This window comes from Leptonychotes weddellii, chromosome 13 (genome assembly GCF_054177405.1).
Source record: "Leptonychotes weddellii isolate Sample4059 chromosome 13, ASM5417740v2, whole genome shotgun sequence".
NCBI lineage: Eukaryota > Metazoa > Chordata > Mammalia > Carnivora > Phocidae > Leptonychotes > Leptonychotes weddellii.
In genome coordinates, this window is record NC_138381.1 from 16,220,382 (window position 1) to 16,237,847 (window position 17,466).

Genomic DNA, 17,466 nt, shown 5'->3' on the forward strand with positions numbered 1-17,466 from the left:
TGGAGAGCCTGCTTCTCCCTCTGCCTGCCGCTCTGCCTACTTGTGCGCTCCCTCTCTCTCTCTGTCAAATAAATAAATAAATCTTAAAAAAAAACCCAAAAAACTCTTAGATGTTTTTATTTTTATTTTTAAAATTTTTTTTTAAAGAGTTTATTTGTTTATTTGACAGAGAGAGACACAGTGAGAGGGAACAAGTAGGGGGAGTGGTAGAGGGAAAACCAGGCTCTGCGCGGAGCAGGGAGCCCAATGTGGGACTCGATCCCAGGACCCTGGGACCATGACCTGAGCCGAAGGCAGACGTTGAACGACTGAACCACCCAGGCGCCCCTCTTAGATGTTTTTAAAAGATCCAGGTTCCCTCCTCTGCAGTGATCACTGAGTTGGGGTTAGTGTTAAAAGAAGATGAAAAGTATTTTCCAGGTTTGGAAATTAGACCTTTAATTTCCGCAAGCTTCAGATCCTACAATTGGAGAGAATAATTTGTTACATTTCTTGGCTGACTTAATCAAGTAATACAAACTATAAAATTTAAACGGCACAGCAACACCTGACATGTCCTCGTATTTTTGAAGAGGTATTCTACATACAGGAATTTTTCAAATTAAATGAAGTGTAGCCTTTTATGTTCTTAACTGTTATTTTTCTTTCTGAAAGAGTTTCGGAAACAACTTCCCTGATTTCTTAGTGAAGATTAACCATTTAGGTGTGATCTGCAGTTGACTTCTACTGTCAACTTTCTCTCCTCTGTTGTTCTCAGTATACTTCCTGCTGGTTCCCACAGCCACTTAAAATATGTTGCTTCTAGTCTACTTGTACAGGAAATGGTATACAGTTGACCCTTGAACAGCACAGGGTTAGGGGCGCTGACACCTGCCAAGTCAGAATCTGCATACAGCTTTTGACTTCCTTAAAGCTTAATTACCAATAGCCTACAGTTGACCAGAAGCCAATAACATAAACCAATAACATAGTCAACACATTCTGAATGTTATATGTATTCTATACTGTATTTTTACAAAAAAGCAAACTAGAAAACAGCAAATGTTAAAATCATAAGGAGGAGAAAAATGTGTTTACGGCACTGTACTGTATCTATGGAAAAAAATCTACATAGAAGTGGATCCACGCAGTTTAAACCCGAGTTCAGGGATCAACTGTATTGTGTAGCCCCACTTGCTAGAACTGTTTGTGAAAGGACCCGAGGGCTTCTACTTTAAGCAAAGTATTCTTAGTACATCCAACCAGTCATTCTTTCAACATTCACTTTTGGCTGTTGGGATCTGTATGCTTTTCTTCTTGGCTCTTGATGACATTCTAGATGGTTGAAGTTACCTCATAATTAGGATGTGATTTTGATTTCAAATATGGTACAATGTTAAATTTTCTTTTTCTCCCTTCCCACCCAAGGCTTTGATGACAGTAGGAAAAGAACCGTTTCCCACCATTTACATAGATTCACAAAAAGAAAATGAGGTAGGATGAGCCAAAAACTCTACCGAATTACATTTTGTAAATAAATTTTCATCAGAACATAGAGGTTCTTGAAAAAATTAAATATCCGTTTTTTTCTCTAGAGGTGGGATGTTATTTCTAAATCACAGATGAAGAACATTAAAAAAATGTGGCATAGAGAACAAATGAAGAGTGAATCCCGGGAAAAGAAAGAGGTGAGCAGTGATTTTGCTGCTGTGAACATTTTTTAAGTTAGAATACTAGAAATCGTGTTAACAAACTGCTTTATTGTTAAAATTAGGCAGAAGACAATTTGCGGAGAGAAAAGAACCTGGAAGAAGCAAAGAAGATTACCATTGAAAACGATCCAAGTCTCCCAGAGCCAAAATGTGTGAGTGTGACACATACTGTCCCAAATATCATGGCTGTGCCTCGTCAGACTGTCAGTTCTATGTCCGAGGGCCGGGCCGGCTGGTTTACTTCTTGACACCGTTTGCCCTTCCTTTCCTTTTAGAAGGGATAGAGAGAAAATAACATTTTAGAGTTACGAGGCTGGTTCTTTGGGGGTTCATTTTATTATAAAGTTTAATAATTAGGTGTTGAATGATTCCCATCCCACCTGAAAGCTAGCTAAGTGTCCTCCCTCCCTACGTGTCCATTTCCTCACCATAAAATGAAGAGGTCAAAATCCATGATTTTCATGATTTTTTTAAATAGATAAAGTGTTCTGTGATTTTATGAATTGGATTCTCTGTATTTTTTCTAGAACAGATGTTGGGCTGTGAGCGGACATGCTTAGATTTCAAATAGTTCTTTTTTTTTTAATGTTTTATTTATTTATTCATGAGAGTCAGAGAGACAGAAAGAGAGAGAGAGAGGCAGAGGGAGAAGCAGGCTCCCTGCCTAGCAGGGAGCCTGATGTGGGACTCGATCCCAGGACCCCGGGATCATGACCTGAGCCGAAGGCAGACACTTAACCATCTGAGGCACCCAGGCGCCCCTCGAATAGTTCTTACTGCTCATGGATTGTTGTCTTTTTCCTGTGTCCTTAGTGGTGAAGCTGTCTTGGCTACCTTCACCCTCCCCTTCCTGTACTCCTCTCCTCTGTGCTTCCTCCTCCAAACCAATAGCTAGCCTTGGTTAGCTTCTACCTTGTGGTGTCGGGAGGGACTGTGAGGGCAGGAAGGTCTTCGTGCAGAATCCTCTTGTTGCTCTTAGGAATTCATTTATTCATTGATTTTATATAGCAGTATCTAAAATTCCAGATGGTTCTCAGTGTCAGTTTTGCACTAAGAGAAAGAAGACTTGGATTTTTTTTTTTTTAACCACTCCAATATGGTGAACGTTTGTTGTAGAATGACTGTCATTTTGCATCATTTGTGAAATTTTAACACTTTACCGCCACCCATCTAGTATTAGTGGAGAAGTTGATATGTGATAAATTACATGATTGGTCAAATGTTACTGATTTCAATTTCACAGGTGAAGATTCATGCACTAGAAGGATACAGAGGCCAAAGAGTAAAGGTATTTGGCTGGGTCCACAGGCTGCGTAGACAAGGTAAATAAATGGTATAGCTTTTCTTTTCTCTCTCTTTAATTTTAAACATCTCTGGTCTAGATGAAGAAGAACATAAAAACATTTACTTAGGTGGGGGATATTTTTGGTTTGGGATGCTAGTTTATAAAAGAGGATAGTGAATTATATCCTAAATTTGTTCTTAAATGACTATTATAGGTTAAAAATTATTTAAATGCTATCTAACTGTAACCAACCACAGGGATCAGCAGGCATATCCAGTAAATATTTGTCTAGTTGAATTTAATTATTTAATGAAAAGCAAGGGATGTATTACAGGAAGGGCAGAGCCAAATCCTAAATTAATTTATGGCAGTAGTGTTGGCTTTTATAATTAGTGTGTGTTTGCATTCTACTTCTCTCAGTCCTGACTTTTTGCTTTGTCTTATTATTATGTGTATTTTATTGTAAGTAGTTACCACATCCTTCATAAAAAGAGATGGGGCATAAATCAAAAGAGTGATTCTATGCAGTGATATTTATGCACCTCTCGCTGAGCGCACAGTACTGTGCTAGGTACTGCAGAGGATTCAGTGGTGAGTGAGATGTAATCCCTCGTCTCACGTTTTTGACGGTCTTGCTTTCCCCTGATCACGTGGATCATGAGGCTCACGTAGGATTTGGAAGTACAGTGAAGAAGGTGAAATGCTTTACAGATACTGAGTAGTGATGTTCCCGATGGCCACTTGAGAGAAAGGGGGCCACGCGGGAGGTTTGAACTCTTAACAATTTAACCATGGAGTTACCTATTATAAGATTAAATTATGAGAAAGTACTTTTAATTGCCTTGAGAACAGTCGGCCTAAATTTTTCTTTCTCATTTTTAGGAAAGAATTTAATGTTTCTGGTGTTGCGGGATGGTACGGGCTATCTTCAGTGTGTCTTGTCAGATGATTTGGTAAATGTTTTTTCTTATTTATAGCTGAAAACTTGATTTTTTTTTTTTCAGTAAGTTCCTTTATTGTTAGTTTTGGGAATTTTAGGATCTTTATATTTACTTTAAACTGTTATAGAAAATTTCCAACACATAAAAAATATAACAGTACAGTTGACCATTGAACAACATGGGTTTGTACTGCATGGGTCTGCTTGTGTCTGGATTTTTTTTACAGTACTGAGTGAATTTTCTCTTCTTTATGACTTAATAACATTTTCTTTTCTCTAGCTTACTTTAAGAATACAGTATAATACACATAACATATAAAATATATGTTAATTGACTTTATGTTATTGGCAAGGCTTCCGGCCAACAGTAGGCTGGTTATTAGTTAAGTTGTGGGAGAATCAAGTTATATGTGGAATTTAGACAATGCAGGGCATCAGCACCCCTAATTCCCAAATTATTCAAGGTCAGCTGTATAAAGAAACTTCATGTGCTCGTCACTCAGCTTTGGTAAGGTCAGTTTTAGCTGTTGTCATAAGATACCAAAGACTGGGTGGCTTATAAACAACAGGAATTTCTCTCTCACAGTTCTACAGGCTGGAAGTCAAGCTCAGGGTGTCAGCATGGTCATGTTCTGGTGAGGGCTCTCTTCCAGGCTGCACACTGCCAGCTTCCTAGTGCATCCTCATGTGGCAGAGAGCAGAGAGGGGGAGCATACCCTCATCTGAGCCCATTCACCTGTCCAAGGGCCCACTTCCTCGTACTGGCAAATTGGGGTGGAGGATTTCAACATAGGAATTTTGGAGGGACAAAAACATTAAGTCTCTAACAAGTAATAGCTAATAATATGGCCATTCTGGTTTACTGCTCGCCCCTTTTGCCCCCTAGACATCATATCATTTCATATAAATATACTTGCATACACATCTCCAAGAAAATATATTTTGAATATAATCACGCTAATGTTAAACACACCCTCCCCAAACAAAGGCAACTCCTAAATATCCAGTCAGATTCTCCCAATTGACTCATAATGTGTTTTTACAGTTGTTTGGTTTGAATGAGAACCCAGACAAGATCTATGTATTGCATTGAGCTGATGTGGCTCTGAAATCTCTCAGTCTGTAACTGTTCGCCCTTTTCTATTGTCTTTTCTACCCCGTTTGTTTAAAAAAACCTGGTTGGTTGTCCAGTGGAACTCCTCCATTCCAGGTTTGGCTGGTTGCATCCCGAGGGGTCATTTAACATATTTCTCTCCTCTGTATTTCTTACAAGCTTATCAAATTCAGGTTTTGGGGTTTTTTTCATTTTGTTTGACTTTTTTTTTTTTTTTTTTTGCACAACTACTTCATGGGCAAGGCTGTGCGCTTCTCATTGCCTCACATCAAAGACACATAATGTCCTCTTGTCTTTTTTTATGATTTTATGATAGTGGGTTGAAGTGTTGCTAGCCTGATCCCTCCATTATAAAGTTACATGTCACTTTTATCCTAATGGTTTTAGCAAGTGTTGATGATCATAGTCCAGGTGGACGGTTTATTATTTTAACAGTGTGAATTTTAAAAAAGAATAAAATGTGCTGTTCAGATATTTTTAAGAGGGTGCCTGGTGGCTCAGATGGTTAAACATCTGCCTTCGGCTCAGGTCATGATCCTGGGGTCCTGGGATCGAGTCCCGCATTGGGCTTCCTGCTCCTTGGGGAGCCTGCTTCTCCCTCTGCCCCTTTCTCTCTCATGAATAAATAAATAAAATCTTTAAAAAAAAAAGATATTTTTAGGAGATGTGGGCTACTGTCATTTATGCATATGTATATATATAAAATATCTATTTACATACACATTTCTCTGTAGATGAATCCTCCCACAAAAATAGCTATTCTTTATGAATACTAAAAAATTGATGACCATCTCATTTTACTAGTTTTAGACCAGGTAACTTATATGTAAGTAATCCGCTTAGCTTTCTGTACATCAGAACAAACATTTTAATGTAAATATGAGTAAATAAATTTGAACTTTCATTTTTTTATAGTGTCAGTGTTACAATGGAGTCGTCTTGGCCACTGAGAGTAGTGTTGCGGTGTATGGAATGCTAAATCTGACTCCAAAGGGCAAACAGGTGAGTAGATTGAATTTTGTACTGGGAGGGTAAGTGTTTGTTCTCCAGTGTTTTTTTGTTTGTTTGTTTGTTTTAAAGATTTTATTTATTTATTTGACAGAGAGAGACATAGCGGGAGAGGGAACACAAGCAGGGGGAGTGGGAGAGGGAGAAGCAGGCTTCCCGCAGAGCAGGGAGCCCGATGTGGGGCTCGATCCCAGGACCCTGGGATCATGACCTGAGCCGAAGGCAGACACTTAACGACTGAGCCACCCAGGTGCCCCGTTCTCCAGTGTTTTATTTGTACTTTTGGTATTTGGCAAATGCACAGATGTGATGTACTTGCTAAATTTAGGATGCCTTTTCCTTTTCCAGTGAAGTAAGTATGCTGTACGACTCATACGATACAACAAACTCAGGGATTTCCAACCTTATAGAATTCCTAAATAATCTTGATGGGCCATAGTATAGTCACTTTGCTGTGGATGCATGAATAATTTTTCAGCCAGGTAGTAATAAAAACAGTCTGCCCAAAAAAATTCAGGAGAGAACAGTTTTTTGTTTTTTTTTTTAAAGATTTTATTTATTTATTTGAGAGAGAGAGAATGAGAGAGACAGAGCATGAGAGGGGGGAGGGTCAGAGGGAGAAGCAGACTCCCTGCTGAGCAGGGAGCCCGATGCGGGACTCAATCCCGGGACTCCAGGATCATGACCTGAGCTGAAGGCAGTCGCTTAACCAACTGAGCCACCCAGGTGCCCGAGAGAACAGTAATCTAAATCTGAAACTTTCTGAATAGAATTTGGAAGTCTCTTTTAGGAAAAGTTAAATATAATTCTGATATTCAGAGAGTTGTTTCTTCTCCAACCAACAGGCACATAAGAGTTACTTGTTGGTAATTACTTTTCAAATAATTACTGTGGTTGTATTTGTTGTCTTGGAAAGAAAACGAACAAATGTGACCTATTAACCACCAGAGGGAGCCCCTAGAGTCTGCCTTAATAGACTAGATCAGAGGGTCTCCCAGAGTTCATGTTAAAGAACCTACATTAAGCATAAATATCTGATTCAACTTCACTGATATAATGTGATTTGCAAAACATATTTGTCATGACATGTTACTTGCTATCCAGGGTTTGGCACCAAGATATTGTATATTTCGTGATGTGTGGCTTCTAAAATGAATCGGAATGGAATTATTAGGGAGAATTTGAATTTCTATCATATATCTGTTCCAAAGAGAAACAGCTTTTAGTAAAACCTTTGCATTTGAGAAGATTTTCAATGTCGATAAAATGTTATTTTAAATTATCAGGGAAAGGTTAGGAAGATACACCAAATGATAACAGTGGTTAGTAGTTACTCCAAGTTGCAAGATAATCATTTATTTTCTAGTTTGTGCTTTTCTATTGTTTAAAAATCGTGTGTGTATTTACTCTGAAAGGAATATTAAATATCAAAATAAAATCAGATTATTAGGTCTTTGTGTCTAGAAGGGTAGGCTAATAATGATGAGGCCTAAAAATAGCTTACCAACAATTTTGACATAAATGAAAATCGCCAATAATGTTAGTTTTTTGTCTCCTTCTCTCTCCTTTCTCCCCACCCCGCCTTTCTAAAATGGAGGCTCCCGGTGGCCATGAGTTGAGCTGTGACTTCTGGGAACTGATCGGGCTGGCCCCTGCTGGAGGAGCTGATAACTTGATTAACGAGGAGTCTGACGTGGACGTCCAGCTCAACAACCGACACATGATGATTCGGGGAGAAAACATGTCCAAGATCCTGAAAGCACGCTCGGTGGTCACCCGGTGCTTTCGAGATCACTTCTTTGATAGGGGGTACTATGAAGTAAGAGTGTGTTCGTCATCTTTTGCAAACAAACACCTTCTGCCATTTTTAAACTTGAATAGTGGCACTCACAATATGCCTTTATTTACTCCTCCTTTGCATTTGAACAGGTTACTCCTCCAACGTTAGTGCAAACACAAGTGGAAGGAGGTGCTACACTCTTCAAGCTTGACTATTTTGGGGAAGAGGCATTTTTGACTCAGTCCTCTCAATTGTACCTGGAGACCTGCATTCCAGCTCTGGGAGATGTGTTTTGTATTGCACAGTCATACCGGGCAGAACAATCTAGAACACGAAGGCACCTGGCTGAGTACGGAATTACCATTTCATTTTTATTAAAAAAATTATTTTTAAGAAAATATGTTTAGAGAAGCAGTCTTTATGTAGGCAAATGATGATTATGTAAAAAAATTTGATATGTTAAGAGGGTGTGTGGAGGGCAGTTCAACAAATTAATGGAAGCCATGTATGAAGTTTTGCCTCCTAGGCCATAGCTAGCTATGGTCTCTTCTTTCACTTTGCCTTGATCCTTTTTATGTTAAGGAATAAACAAGACATCACTATTCAAGGGGGAAAGGTAGGGGCTCTAAAACTAATGTGCTGGGTTGGGAGTTGGTTAGCGGTGCTGGAATTTTGCATTTCTGGGCAGTTCCTTGCTTGAGAGAAACCTGATGGAAAAGAAGAGCGGCTCCCAGATAATGTCTTGTTCTTCAGATACACTCACGTGGAAGCAGAGTGTCCTTTCCTGACCTTTGAGGAGCTCCTGAACCGATTGGAGGACTTGGTTTGTGACGTGGTAGATAGAGTCTTGAAATCACCTGCAGCGAGCATAGTGCGTGACCTCAACCCGGTAGGTGTGCTGGTTATGGAAATGCAAAGTCATGATTTTTTTTTTTTTTGGAGGGTAATGATGTCTTCACCCTTAGTTTTTGTAAATTTAATGGCTTAGTGAGCTTTGAAATAAGTGACATATATATATAATATATATAACATATTTATATATACCATTTATATTAGATATATAATATATATAACATATTTATATATTTTTAGATTAAATTGATATATAGCATTATATTCGTTTCAGGTGTACAGCATAATGATTTGATAGTTGTATATATTATGAAATGATTATCATAAGTCCATTACCAGACATTGATAAAATTTGTTCTTTCTTATGATGCAACCTTCTAAGATCTACTCTGCTAGCAACTTTCAAATTTATAAATAGAGTATTGTTACCTAACTATATATATATATATATATGGTGCTGCACATTATATCCTCAGGACGGGCTATTTTATAACTGGAAGTTTGTACCTTTTGACCACCTTTACTCATTTCTGTACTTAATATTTTTAAGAGTAAAATTTGATACTAGTCATTGCCAATAATTTTATAATATTTTACATAGGAGGAGGTCATGTATATTTTCCATTTTTAGGAATGTCTTCAGTTTTCTAGTCAAGAATAACATTTTACACTAATGACAAATAGTTTTTCTTAAAATGGAAATTTTAGTGTTATGGTTTCTTTGTATACACTATTTTTTCTTTCTGTTGTAGAACTTCAAGCCTCCCAAACGGCCTTTTAAGCGGATGAACTATTCAGATGCTATTGTGTGGCTGAAAGAACACAATGTAAAGAAAGAAGATGGGACTTTCTATGAATTTGGAGAGGTATGTGTTGCTTGCTGTTGCCAGCATGGCATGGCGCGAAAGTCGATTGCTACTCTGGTTAATGAACCAGTAATGCAGGAGGCAGCTGCTCTTTGTCAAATAAATGGTAACAACAGAAGCTCCTCCTCGGGGTTGTCTGAGGATCCACTGAGTCAATAGATGTAGAGTCAGCCTTAGAACAGTATCTTTCTGTAGTGTTCGGTAATGATTAGCGTCGTGGCAGCCTGCACAGCTCGTCTTGTACCTCTTTCCTCTTCTTCCGTGGTCAGTCCATGCTCGTGACTTACTCTAGTGGTAACTCTCTAGGCTGGCAGGATGCTTCAAAAAGCTGTACACTTCACAGTTTCAAGCAAAATGTTGATATGTATATATTCATTTTATTTGCCTGGGGAAAGTATCTGGCTCTTTCAAAAAGGATGCCTCCCCTAAAGGAATGTATTAAAACTCCTTCACGTGGAGAAGAGTCAAAGGAGAAAATAGCTGTTGGTTAAAATGCAAAACCAAGAGAGAAGGCCTGGCTGGGGAAGGTGGTCTGGTGTCCCAGATACACAGAGCAGATGTATCGGACGTGTAGATTGTTGGTACTGTTAAGCCCTCTTCCCTGTGCATTTAACCATTTCTCACTTAGTGTTTGCAAATCCATTTTATAGATAAAATAGGAGCAACTACTGCTAACTTGAATTTTGTTTTATTTTTAGAAGGAATTTACAGAGAGAACAAACAGTACATTAGACCTATATAAATCATTCACCATTTCATGAATTCAGGTGGTGGTGTATAATAACAAAATTTTGTATTACAAATTTAAGAAGTGTTATTACCTAAAACTTAGCAAAGTAGTATGATGGAGTGGAAAGAGCCCAATCTTTGGAGTAAGAAGCCCCCCTAGGTGGCTTAGCTCCCACCTGTGTCTTTACTGCTGTATGATGGAAGGCCAGTGACCCCACCCTCTGTTCCTTGGAGGTCACATCTGCTTTGCAAACTTGTGAGGACTCAAAGCTAAATTCTTGGCAGGGTCCACGGCTCAGGAAGCCCTTGATGCTCGTCAACATTTATTGTACACTGATGGCATCCCATGCACATGAGGACACCAGAGTAAACGGTCTTGCGACTTTTTGGAATGTGCAGTGAGACTGTTTCCCCCCAGTTAAATCTTACTCTAGTATGTAAAGCAGATAAAAGCTGAGAGACCAGAACTATCCCACTCATCTTCCACAGGCCTCCAGGGACTGGGGCTTGATGACAGCTGTGCCGGCTGATTGCTAAGCTCCATTTTGGTTCTTACATTAAACAAATCAATGAGTCTTGTCGAGTTGCCTCAGTCAGTTTGTACTGGGACAAGAGTTTTCAGTTTTAACTTGAGTTTATGTGTGGTTTACTAAAGGATGTTTTGAGAGAGAGGCAGATTAACTTGGTTCATCATCATCTAACATTTCTTGGCTAAGTATTCCAGGTGTGGTTACACTTAGAAATTTCACACTGGTTATTTGTCTTATGACTCTGTCTTACTTCCTGTTGAAGCCTTATAGATTTACTATAACAGGAAAGAAGTACAGATAACAAGAAAGTTTAAAGATTGGTGTTATTAATAACACGTTCTGTGCATAGACCGATGATGTTCTGGAGCATTCACTGATTATCTTATGCCTTATGGGACTAAGTGGACTACGTTTGCTTCAGAGCTAGATAAAACTGGCTGCTGATAAAAATAACTACCAGTATCTAGTCCCAGTGAATAATGGCTTTGAGTGGTTTGTTTTTTGTTTTGGGTTTTTTTTGGGGGGGGGGGTTCATTCCTCAAGCAGCATGGCGCTTGAGATATACTGTAGAAGGAAGCGGATCTTTTTGCAGTTGGTTTAATAACTGAGTGTGAGTTTTAAAAATATCTTTATTGTTTTTGGAAGAAATTGTTGCTTCCACCCATGTGTATGGGTTGTGGATGGGTGTGTGTTCTCTGCTATGCTACATTAATAAGAGGAAGGGCTGCTAGTGGGTGAGGGCTGCTTCTGTCTTAATGCCTTTTGAGTTGTAAATGTTAATGAAGTCTTGTTTAACCTCAGGATATCCCAGAAGCTCCTGAGAGACTGATGACGGACACCATTAACGAGCCCATCTTGCTATGTCGATTTCCCGTAGAGATCAAGTCCTTCTATATGCAGCGATGTCCTGAGGATTCCCGCCTTACAGAATCTGTCAGTTTGTGATTCAAATAGTATTAGTAATTTTGCTTTCTAAGGGGGTGGGGACTGCCACTGTAATAAGATAGAGTCATGGCAAATATTTCATTATACATCTAGCATGGCAGTATTTAAAGAAGTGGCCTTTGTCCTCTGATTGGGCTTAACATACCTTATTAAATTATAGGATTTGAATATTTGAGTATTACATGACCATAGTGCTCCTTTAGCTATGAGTTTAATTGTGATTTTCCTTGAAACTATAGCCTGGTAGTAACTGCATTTTATTTACTTGTTTTTATAGGTTGACGTGTTGATGCCCAATGTTGGTGAGATTGTGGGAGGCTCAATGCGTATCTGGGATAGTGAGGAAATACTGGCAGGTTATAAAAGGGAAGGAATTGACCCCACTCCTTATTACTGGTACACAGATCAGGTAAAAACAGTTTTGTGGGGTTTTTTTTAACACTCTTTTAAAATGTTTTCATTATAATAGTTCTGCATAAGTTGGAATTTTTAAGAGGAGAGAATTCAGTGTGGTACTTTGATGTGGGAATGAGCTGTATTCAGTTTCATGGTTATAATGTGACATATAACTATTGCTAGTTTTGTCTTTGTCTAATAATATGTTGACTTGATTTGAAAAACTGCTCAGCTCTGGCCTTGCTCAATGCTACTGAGTTTTTAAAAATTTGTTGTTAGATCCTACCAATATCTAGTGCTGTCTCACATTTTCCTCTGATAAACAGCGACATTGACTTAGTTGAGAAGTTTGAAATTAGGGTGACACCTAATCCCTGGTTTATTTTTCATACCAAATCATTTCTACACACGTGGTCCATGAAAGCTTCCAGATTAAGGGTTGAATTCTTAACCACAATAAGCTAACTCATTTCACAGTAGAAAATTTTAAATATTTTAGACAAAATTTTAAACATCTATTCTTCTCTCTCTTTTTTTTTTAACAGAGAAAATATGGCACATGTCCTCATGGAGGATATGGCTTGGGCTTGGAACGATTCTTGACCTGGATTCTGAATAGATATCACATCCGAGATGTATGCTTATACCCACGATTTGTCCAGCGTTGCAAGCCGTAACTGATTCCTCCAGAAGCATTAAGGAAAGAATATAGTTTATGAAGGGAACAGACTGCCTCTTAACAAAACAAAAACAAAAAGCCAAAATCTTCCCTTTTTTTATTCCATTGGTGTATAGCCATTACTTTTTTCTCCCACAAAAAGCAATCCAAATCATGTGAATATCCAGTGATATCAGTGTTACCATTTTAAGAAACAATATCCATCACAAAGTTTTGGGGGAAATATGTGGCATGTAACACTACAGTTGTAAGTCTATCCAACTATAGGTTATAATTTTTGCATCATATATACCGCATATATAATTAAACAGATTTTAATTATGATCTAAGACATTCCAGTAACTTAATCTTTCCGTCCTGTTAAGTGTAACTGGAATTCTTTACTTTATATCATTTTATTGTATAGGCGAGTTATAACAAACATCTTGGGGGAAAATTGACAATGTGGTGTAAAAATCTGCTAGTATTAGAACAGTGTAATTCATTGATAGATACTGGAATCAAACGAAGACAGTTTTGCATTTGTCATTAATCTTTTCTAATTCTGTAGAGCTACTTATAATTCTAAAGTGTACGAATTGATGTGGAGAAATCTGTAAGAAATGGGAATTTTGCGTTAAATGATTTGAAATAACAGCAAATTCTTTTTTTTTTTTTTGTTCCTTGCATTAGTTTAAGCTAAAGAGGCAGAGTGATCTTCTGTCTTTCCTGGTAGTTTCTAAGTAATTAAGAATAAATAAGTTCCAAAAGAATTTGCAGCTGGAATTTTAATGACAACCGTAAGTTGCCATTTGACTCTTTCCACACTGTGACTTTAGATCTAATCTGCTACCTTATTAACTCCTAGAAGCCTTATTGAATGGCCTCATTTCAGATTTGGTTAATTTCTCTCCCCAAATGCATGTCATGTATTCTCAATAGGCTGTATTCCCAGCAATCAATAAATGGACACACATAAAAACTATTTGCTGGCTTTAATTTTTCTAAAGCTGAACACCTCAGTCTTACATTGGTTTGTGTGTTTTGCATTTTTTTAGTCTTTTTATTTTTCATGATGTATATATATGAAGTTAGATATTACTAAATTCAGTAGGTATTACTAAAAACACGTAATGAAAAGGAACAGTTTTTAAAAATTAGGTGTAGGTTCTAGTCGTGTTTTATAATCTTTTTTGTGTTATTTTTGGACACATTAGATTATATCCTATTTTTCTTTTTTTTTTAAAGATTTTATTTATTTATTTGAAGAGAGAGACACAGCGAGAGAGGGAACACAAGCAGGGGGAGTGGCAGAGGGAGAAGCAGGCTTCCCGCCAAGCAGGGAGCCCGATGCGGGGCTCGATCCCAGGACCCTGGGATCATGACCTGAGCCGAAGGCAGATGCTTAACGACTGAGCCACCCAGGCGCCCCTATATCCTATTTTTCAATTATGTGAAATGACAGATGGAAATGGGGCATTTATAGTATATTTGGCCTGTATCTTTAAAATAAAAAGTACTTGTAAGGATGTGAATGAGCTCTAATTGGATTCATCTAGGCAGTTTATTTGATCAGAATTTAAGGAAGAGGTTAGACCCAATTAATCTAAATTTTAATTGTGCAAATGAATCGGGAATTTTAAATATGGAGGGAGAGCTGTGGAATTAGGTCGGGATAAGAGCGTCAAGGTCATGGTGACATGATGCCAAGAATCTGAGCATGGTGAGCAGCAAACCCCATTCATGTGGATTTTTTTCCCCTTGACTGTGTCATTTTTGCTGCAATCTGGTGTCTCAGCCCCATCCCGTGCCCCCGCCATGTGTCCAGCACAGACACCCCAGTTCTGAGTTCCTGCTCCTATGGGACTCTCCTCTCAAGGCTCTTTCCTGATGTGGCTCTTAAGTCGATTCTTACACCAAAACCCTCTTTACCTTTGCTACTTGTGTAGCAGACCTGCTTGAGGTTTTGGAGCCACATGGGAGGCTGATACTTCAGCAAATCGAATGACTTGGGTATTAACTTTCCCTCTTCCTGAGTGTCCTGCAGCCACTTCTAGCCACCCTGCTTTTCCCTTGTTGCTCAGCCACCCCCCCACCCTGCACCTGCTTGTCTCTAGCATTTCCTAATAATTTCTTTGTTAGTGTATAGAACAGTTCAACTCTATTAGAAGCAACCTTCCTACATACTGGAATCACTTGGGGACCTGAAAAATACCGGTGTCTGGGCCTTATCCCAGACAAACTGAATCCAAATTTCAGGGATGGGCCCATGATGTTTTTTAGAAGCTCCCCAGGCGAGGCTTTTGCAGAGCTAGGTTGACCATTACTAAGTAGCTCCCTGCTACTCCTAAACTCAACCTTAAGCCTCTCTTACTATCACTGTAGGTCCTCATTTAGTTATTTCCCATTAGTCCCTGGAGTTGAAACGGGAAACTTTGGGCAAGGCGAAGCCTGCTCGTTATCGGCCAATGGCTACAAAAGCGCTCCATGTGTTTCTGTCTATCTTTCAAGGCATACTGAAAAGTTCTCCAAGTTATGACAGCTCCCACTCATGTAGGAGTGCCTTGTGTCAGGCCATGCCCTGTCCTGTGCTTTAATCCTCACAATAACCTGGGATAATTTGTTAGCCCTGTTAGCCCCGAGATAATGGCTGAGAAAGGTTAAAAACTTGCCCAAATAGGGTGCCTGGGTGGCTCAGTCGGTTAAGCGTCTGGCTCTTGATTTTGGCTCACGTCATGATCTCAGGGTTGTGAGATCGAGTCCTGCATTGGGCTTGGCATGGAACCTGCTTAAGATTCTCCCTTAAGCCCCCAGCCCTTTTAGGGAAAAAAAAGGATGTCATAATATCCAAATACCGTAATAGTATTTGGTAATTGCTGGTGAATTAAATGATTGGGTTTCTTATGCTGAAAATTTTCTTTCTACCTCATGGATCATTACCATGTGATGGTAATGTGATGATTAGTGAGGAACATCAGGTAGCCATAGTTACTTATAACTTCCCATAGAAGCTTCTCCTGGAGCCTCTGTCCGCTTTAGTCTGAATGAACCACCCTGTGTTCTTGGCACGGTTATCCTGGGGTCATCTTTCACTCTCCCCTTTGCTTTTCTGTTTTGAACACCCTACTTCTGTATCGGACATTTATTTCCTATATCCCATGTTTCCCTCCTTGCCTCACTTCCTCGTTTTGGTGGTGCACATCCTTCAGTAGTTTACTGGGCAAGGGTGTGGAGAAAGAAAATTCACTGAGAAACTTGCATATCTAAACATGCTGTTAATCTGTCTTCCTGCTCAAATCATAGTCTCCATATAAAAATGTGGGCTAGCAAGCGTTTTCCCCTCAGGATTTTGAAGTCCTGGCTTCCAGTGTTGGCTGCTGAGAATTCTCATACCTGGTCCTTGACGTATGACCTGTCTATTTTGGAAACCTGTCCCCACTCTTCCGAAATTTCATGATGCTATTTCTTGGGACTTTGCATCCATCCCACTGGGTGGCTGACAGGCCCTTCACATCCAGGAAATCATGCCCTTGAGTTGTGAAAAAGTTTCTAAAATTGCTTCATTGAAAGTCTCTACTCTCTTTTGCTTTCTTTCTAAAACTGCTACTATTCAGGTATTAGGCCTTTATTTATTTTATTTACTTGAGAGACAGTGAGAGAACACAAGTGGGAAGGGCAGAGGCAGAGGGAGGGAGAATCCCAAGCAGACTCCATGCTGAGCGCAGAGCCTGACACGGGGCTTGATCTCATGACCCTGAAATCATGACCTGAGCAGAAACGAAGAGACGGATGCTTAACTGACTGTGCCACCCAGCCGCCCCTTCGGATATTAGGCCTTTTAAATGTTCTTTTATCTTTTATTTTGCTTGCTATTTTCTGGGAGTTAATTTTCCCCAGTCTTTCTATTGGGTTTTTCATCTCTTAGCAGAGTAAAGGGGAAAAAATTTTTTTTTAATTCTTACTCTGGCCTCAGAAAGTTCCTTCATGGTCTGTCATCCAGATTTTCATCCTGCATCTTCCCTGTTTCTTCCATCTTCTCTTCTTCTGTTTGGCTGGGTCTCTGTTTCTCCTGTTAGAGGCTTTTCTCAGTTGTCAGGTGGTTAGTTACCTGCTGAGAATTCCCAGGAGGGGTGCAAATGCTTGGGTGCGAGGGTAGGAGACGTGCACCTGCTCCGCACTGCACCTGACCTCTTCAGGTCAGAGCCAGCTGTGGCTTCCCAGCAACATGACCTCCAGCCGGCTGCTGCCGTGGGGGGACCTGGGCAGTCGGACTTCTTTATCCCTCTTTCAGTCCATCTCGTTCTGGCATCTCGCTCGTCATCCCCGCTTCCAGAGATACCTGGTTTCTGCCGATCCTGAACCGCCTAGGGATTCTGTCATGTAAATCTCCATGGTTCTTGTCTTAGGATGATGGCCAGCGTAGGATTCGGTTCTCTGGGGTCTGCTAAATCATTAACCATGTATGTATCTGCCTTCCAGCTTCCAAAAGTCTGTTGCCATGATTCCCTTTTCTTCCCCCACCCCCATCCTTCTAGGTCTGTGCTTGAAAGCAGACAAAACACCACCAGCACTGTCTCCTGTCTGCTCTCCCTGCCGCGCCTGTCTGGCCCCTGTAGCCTGCACGTGCTTGCTCAACTGTTTTCCACAGAGCACAGCCCCAGACACTGTCATG

The 17,466-nt window shown here is 39.6% G+C and overlaps 1 protein-coding gene across 2 annotated transcripts in view; it reads left to right on the plus strand.

The window, feature by feature from the left end:
• Positions 1–13,779, plus strand: part of NARS1 (asparaginyl-tRNA synthetase 1) — a 15,894-nt gene extending 2,115 nt beyond the window's left edge. For both annotated transcript variants that reach the window (XM_081801125.1, XM_081801126.1), the window contains exons 3-15: positions 1,408–1,473; positions 1,575–1,667; positions 1,754–1,843; positions 2,935–3,013; positions 3,859–3,929; positions 5,946–6,032; positions 7,636–7,857; positions 7,968–8,167; positions 8,572–8,707; positions 9,423–9,536; positions 11,597–11,728; positions 12,018–12,149; positions 12,682–13,779. In XM_081801125.1, the coding sequence (XP_081657251.1) occupies positions 1,408–1,473; positions 1,575–1,667; positions 1,754–1,843; positions 2,935–3,013; positions 3,859–3,929; positions 5,946–6,032; positions 7,636–7,857; positions 7,968–8,167; positions 8,572–8,707; positions 9,423–9,536; positions 11,597–11,728; positions 12,018–12,149; positions 12,682–12,813 (1,554 nt within the window). In that variant the 3' untranslated portion in view covers positions 12,814–13,779. The remainder of the gene's footprint in view (positions 1–1,407; positions 1,474–1,574; positions 1,668–1,753; positions 1,844–2,934; positions 3,014–3,858; positions 3,930–5,945; positions 6,033–7,635; positions 7,858–7,967; positions 8,168–8,571; positions 8,708–9,422; positions 9,537–11,596; positions 11,729–12,017; positions 12,150–12,681) is intronic.
• Positions 13,780–17,466: the final 3,687 nt, after the last annotated feature.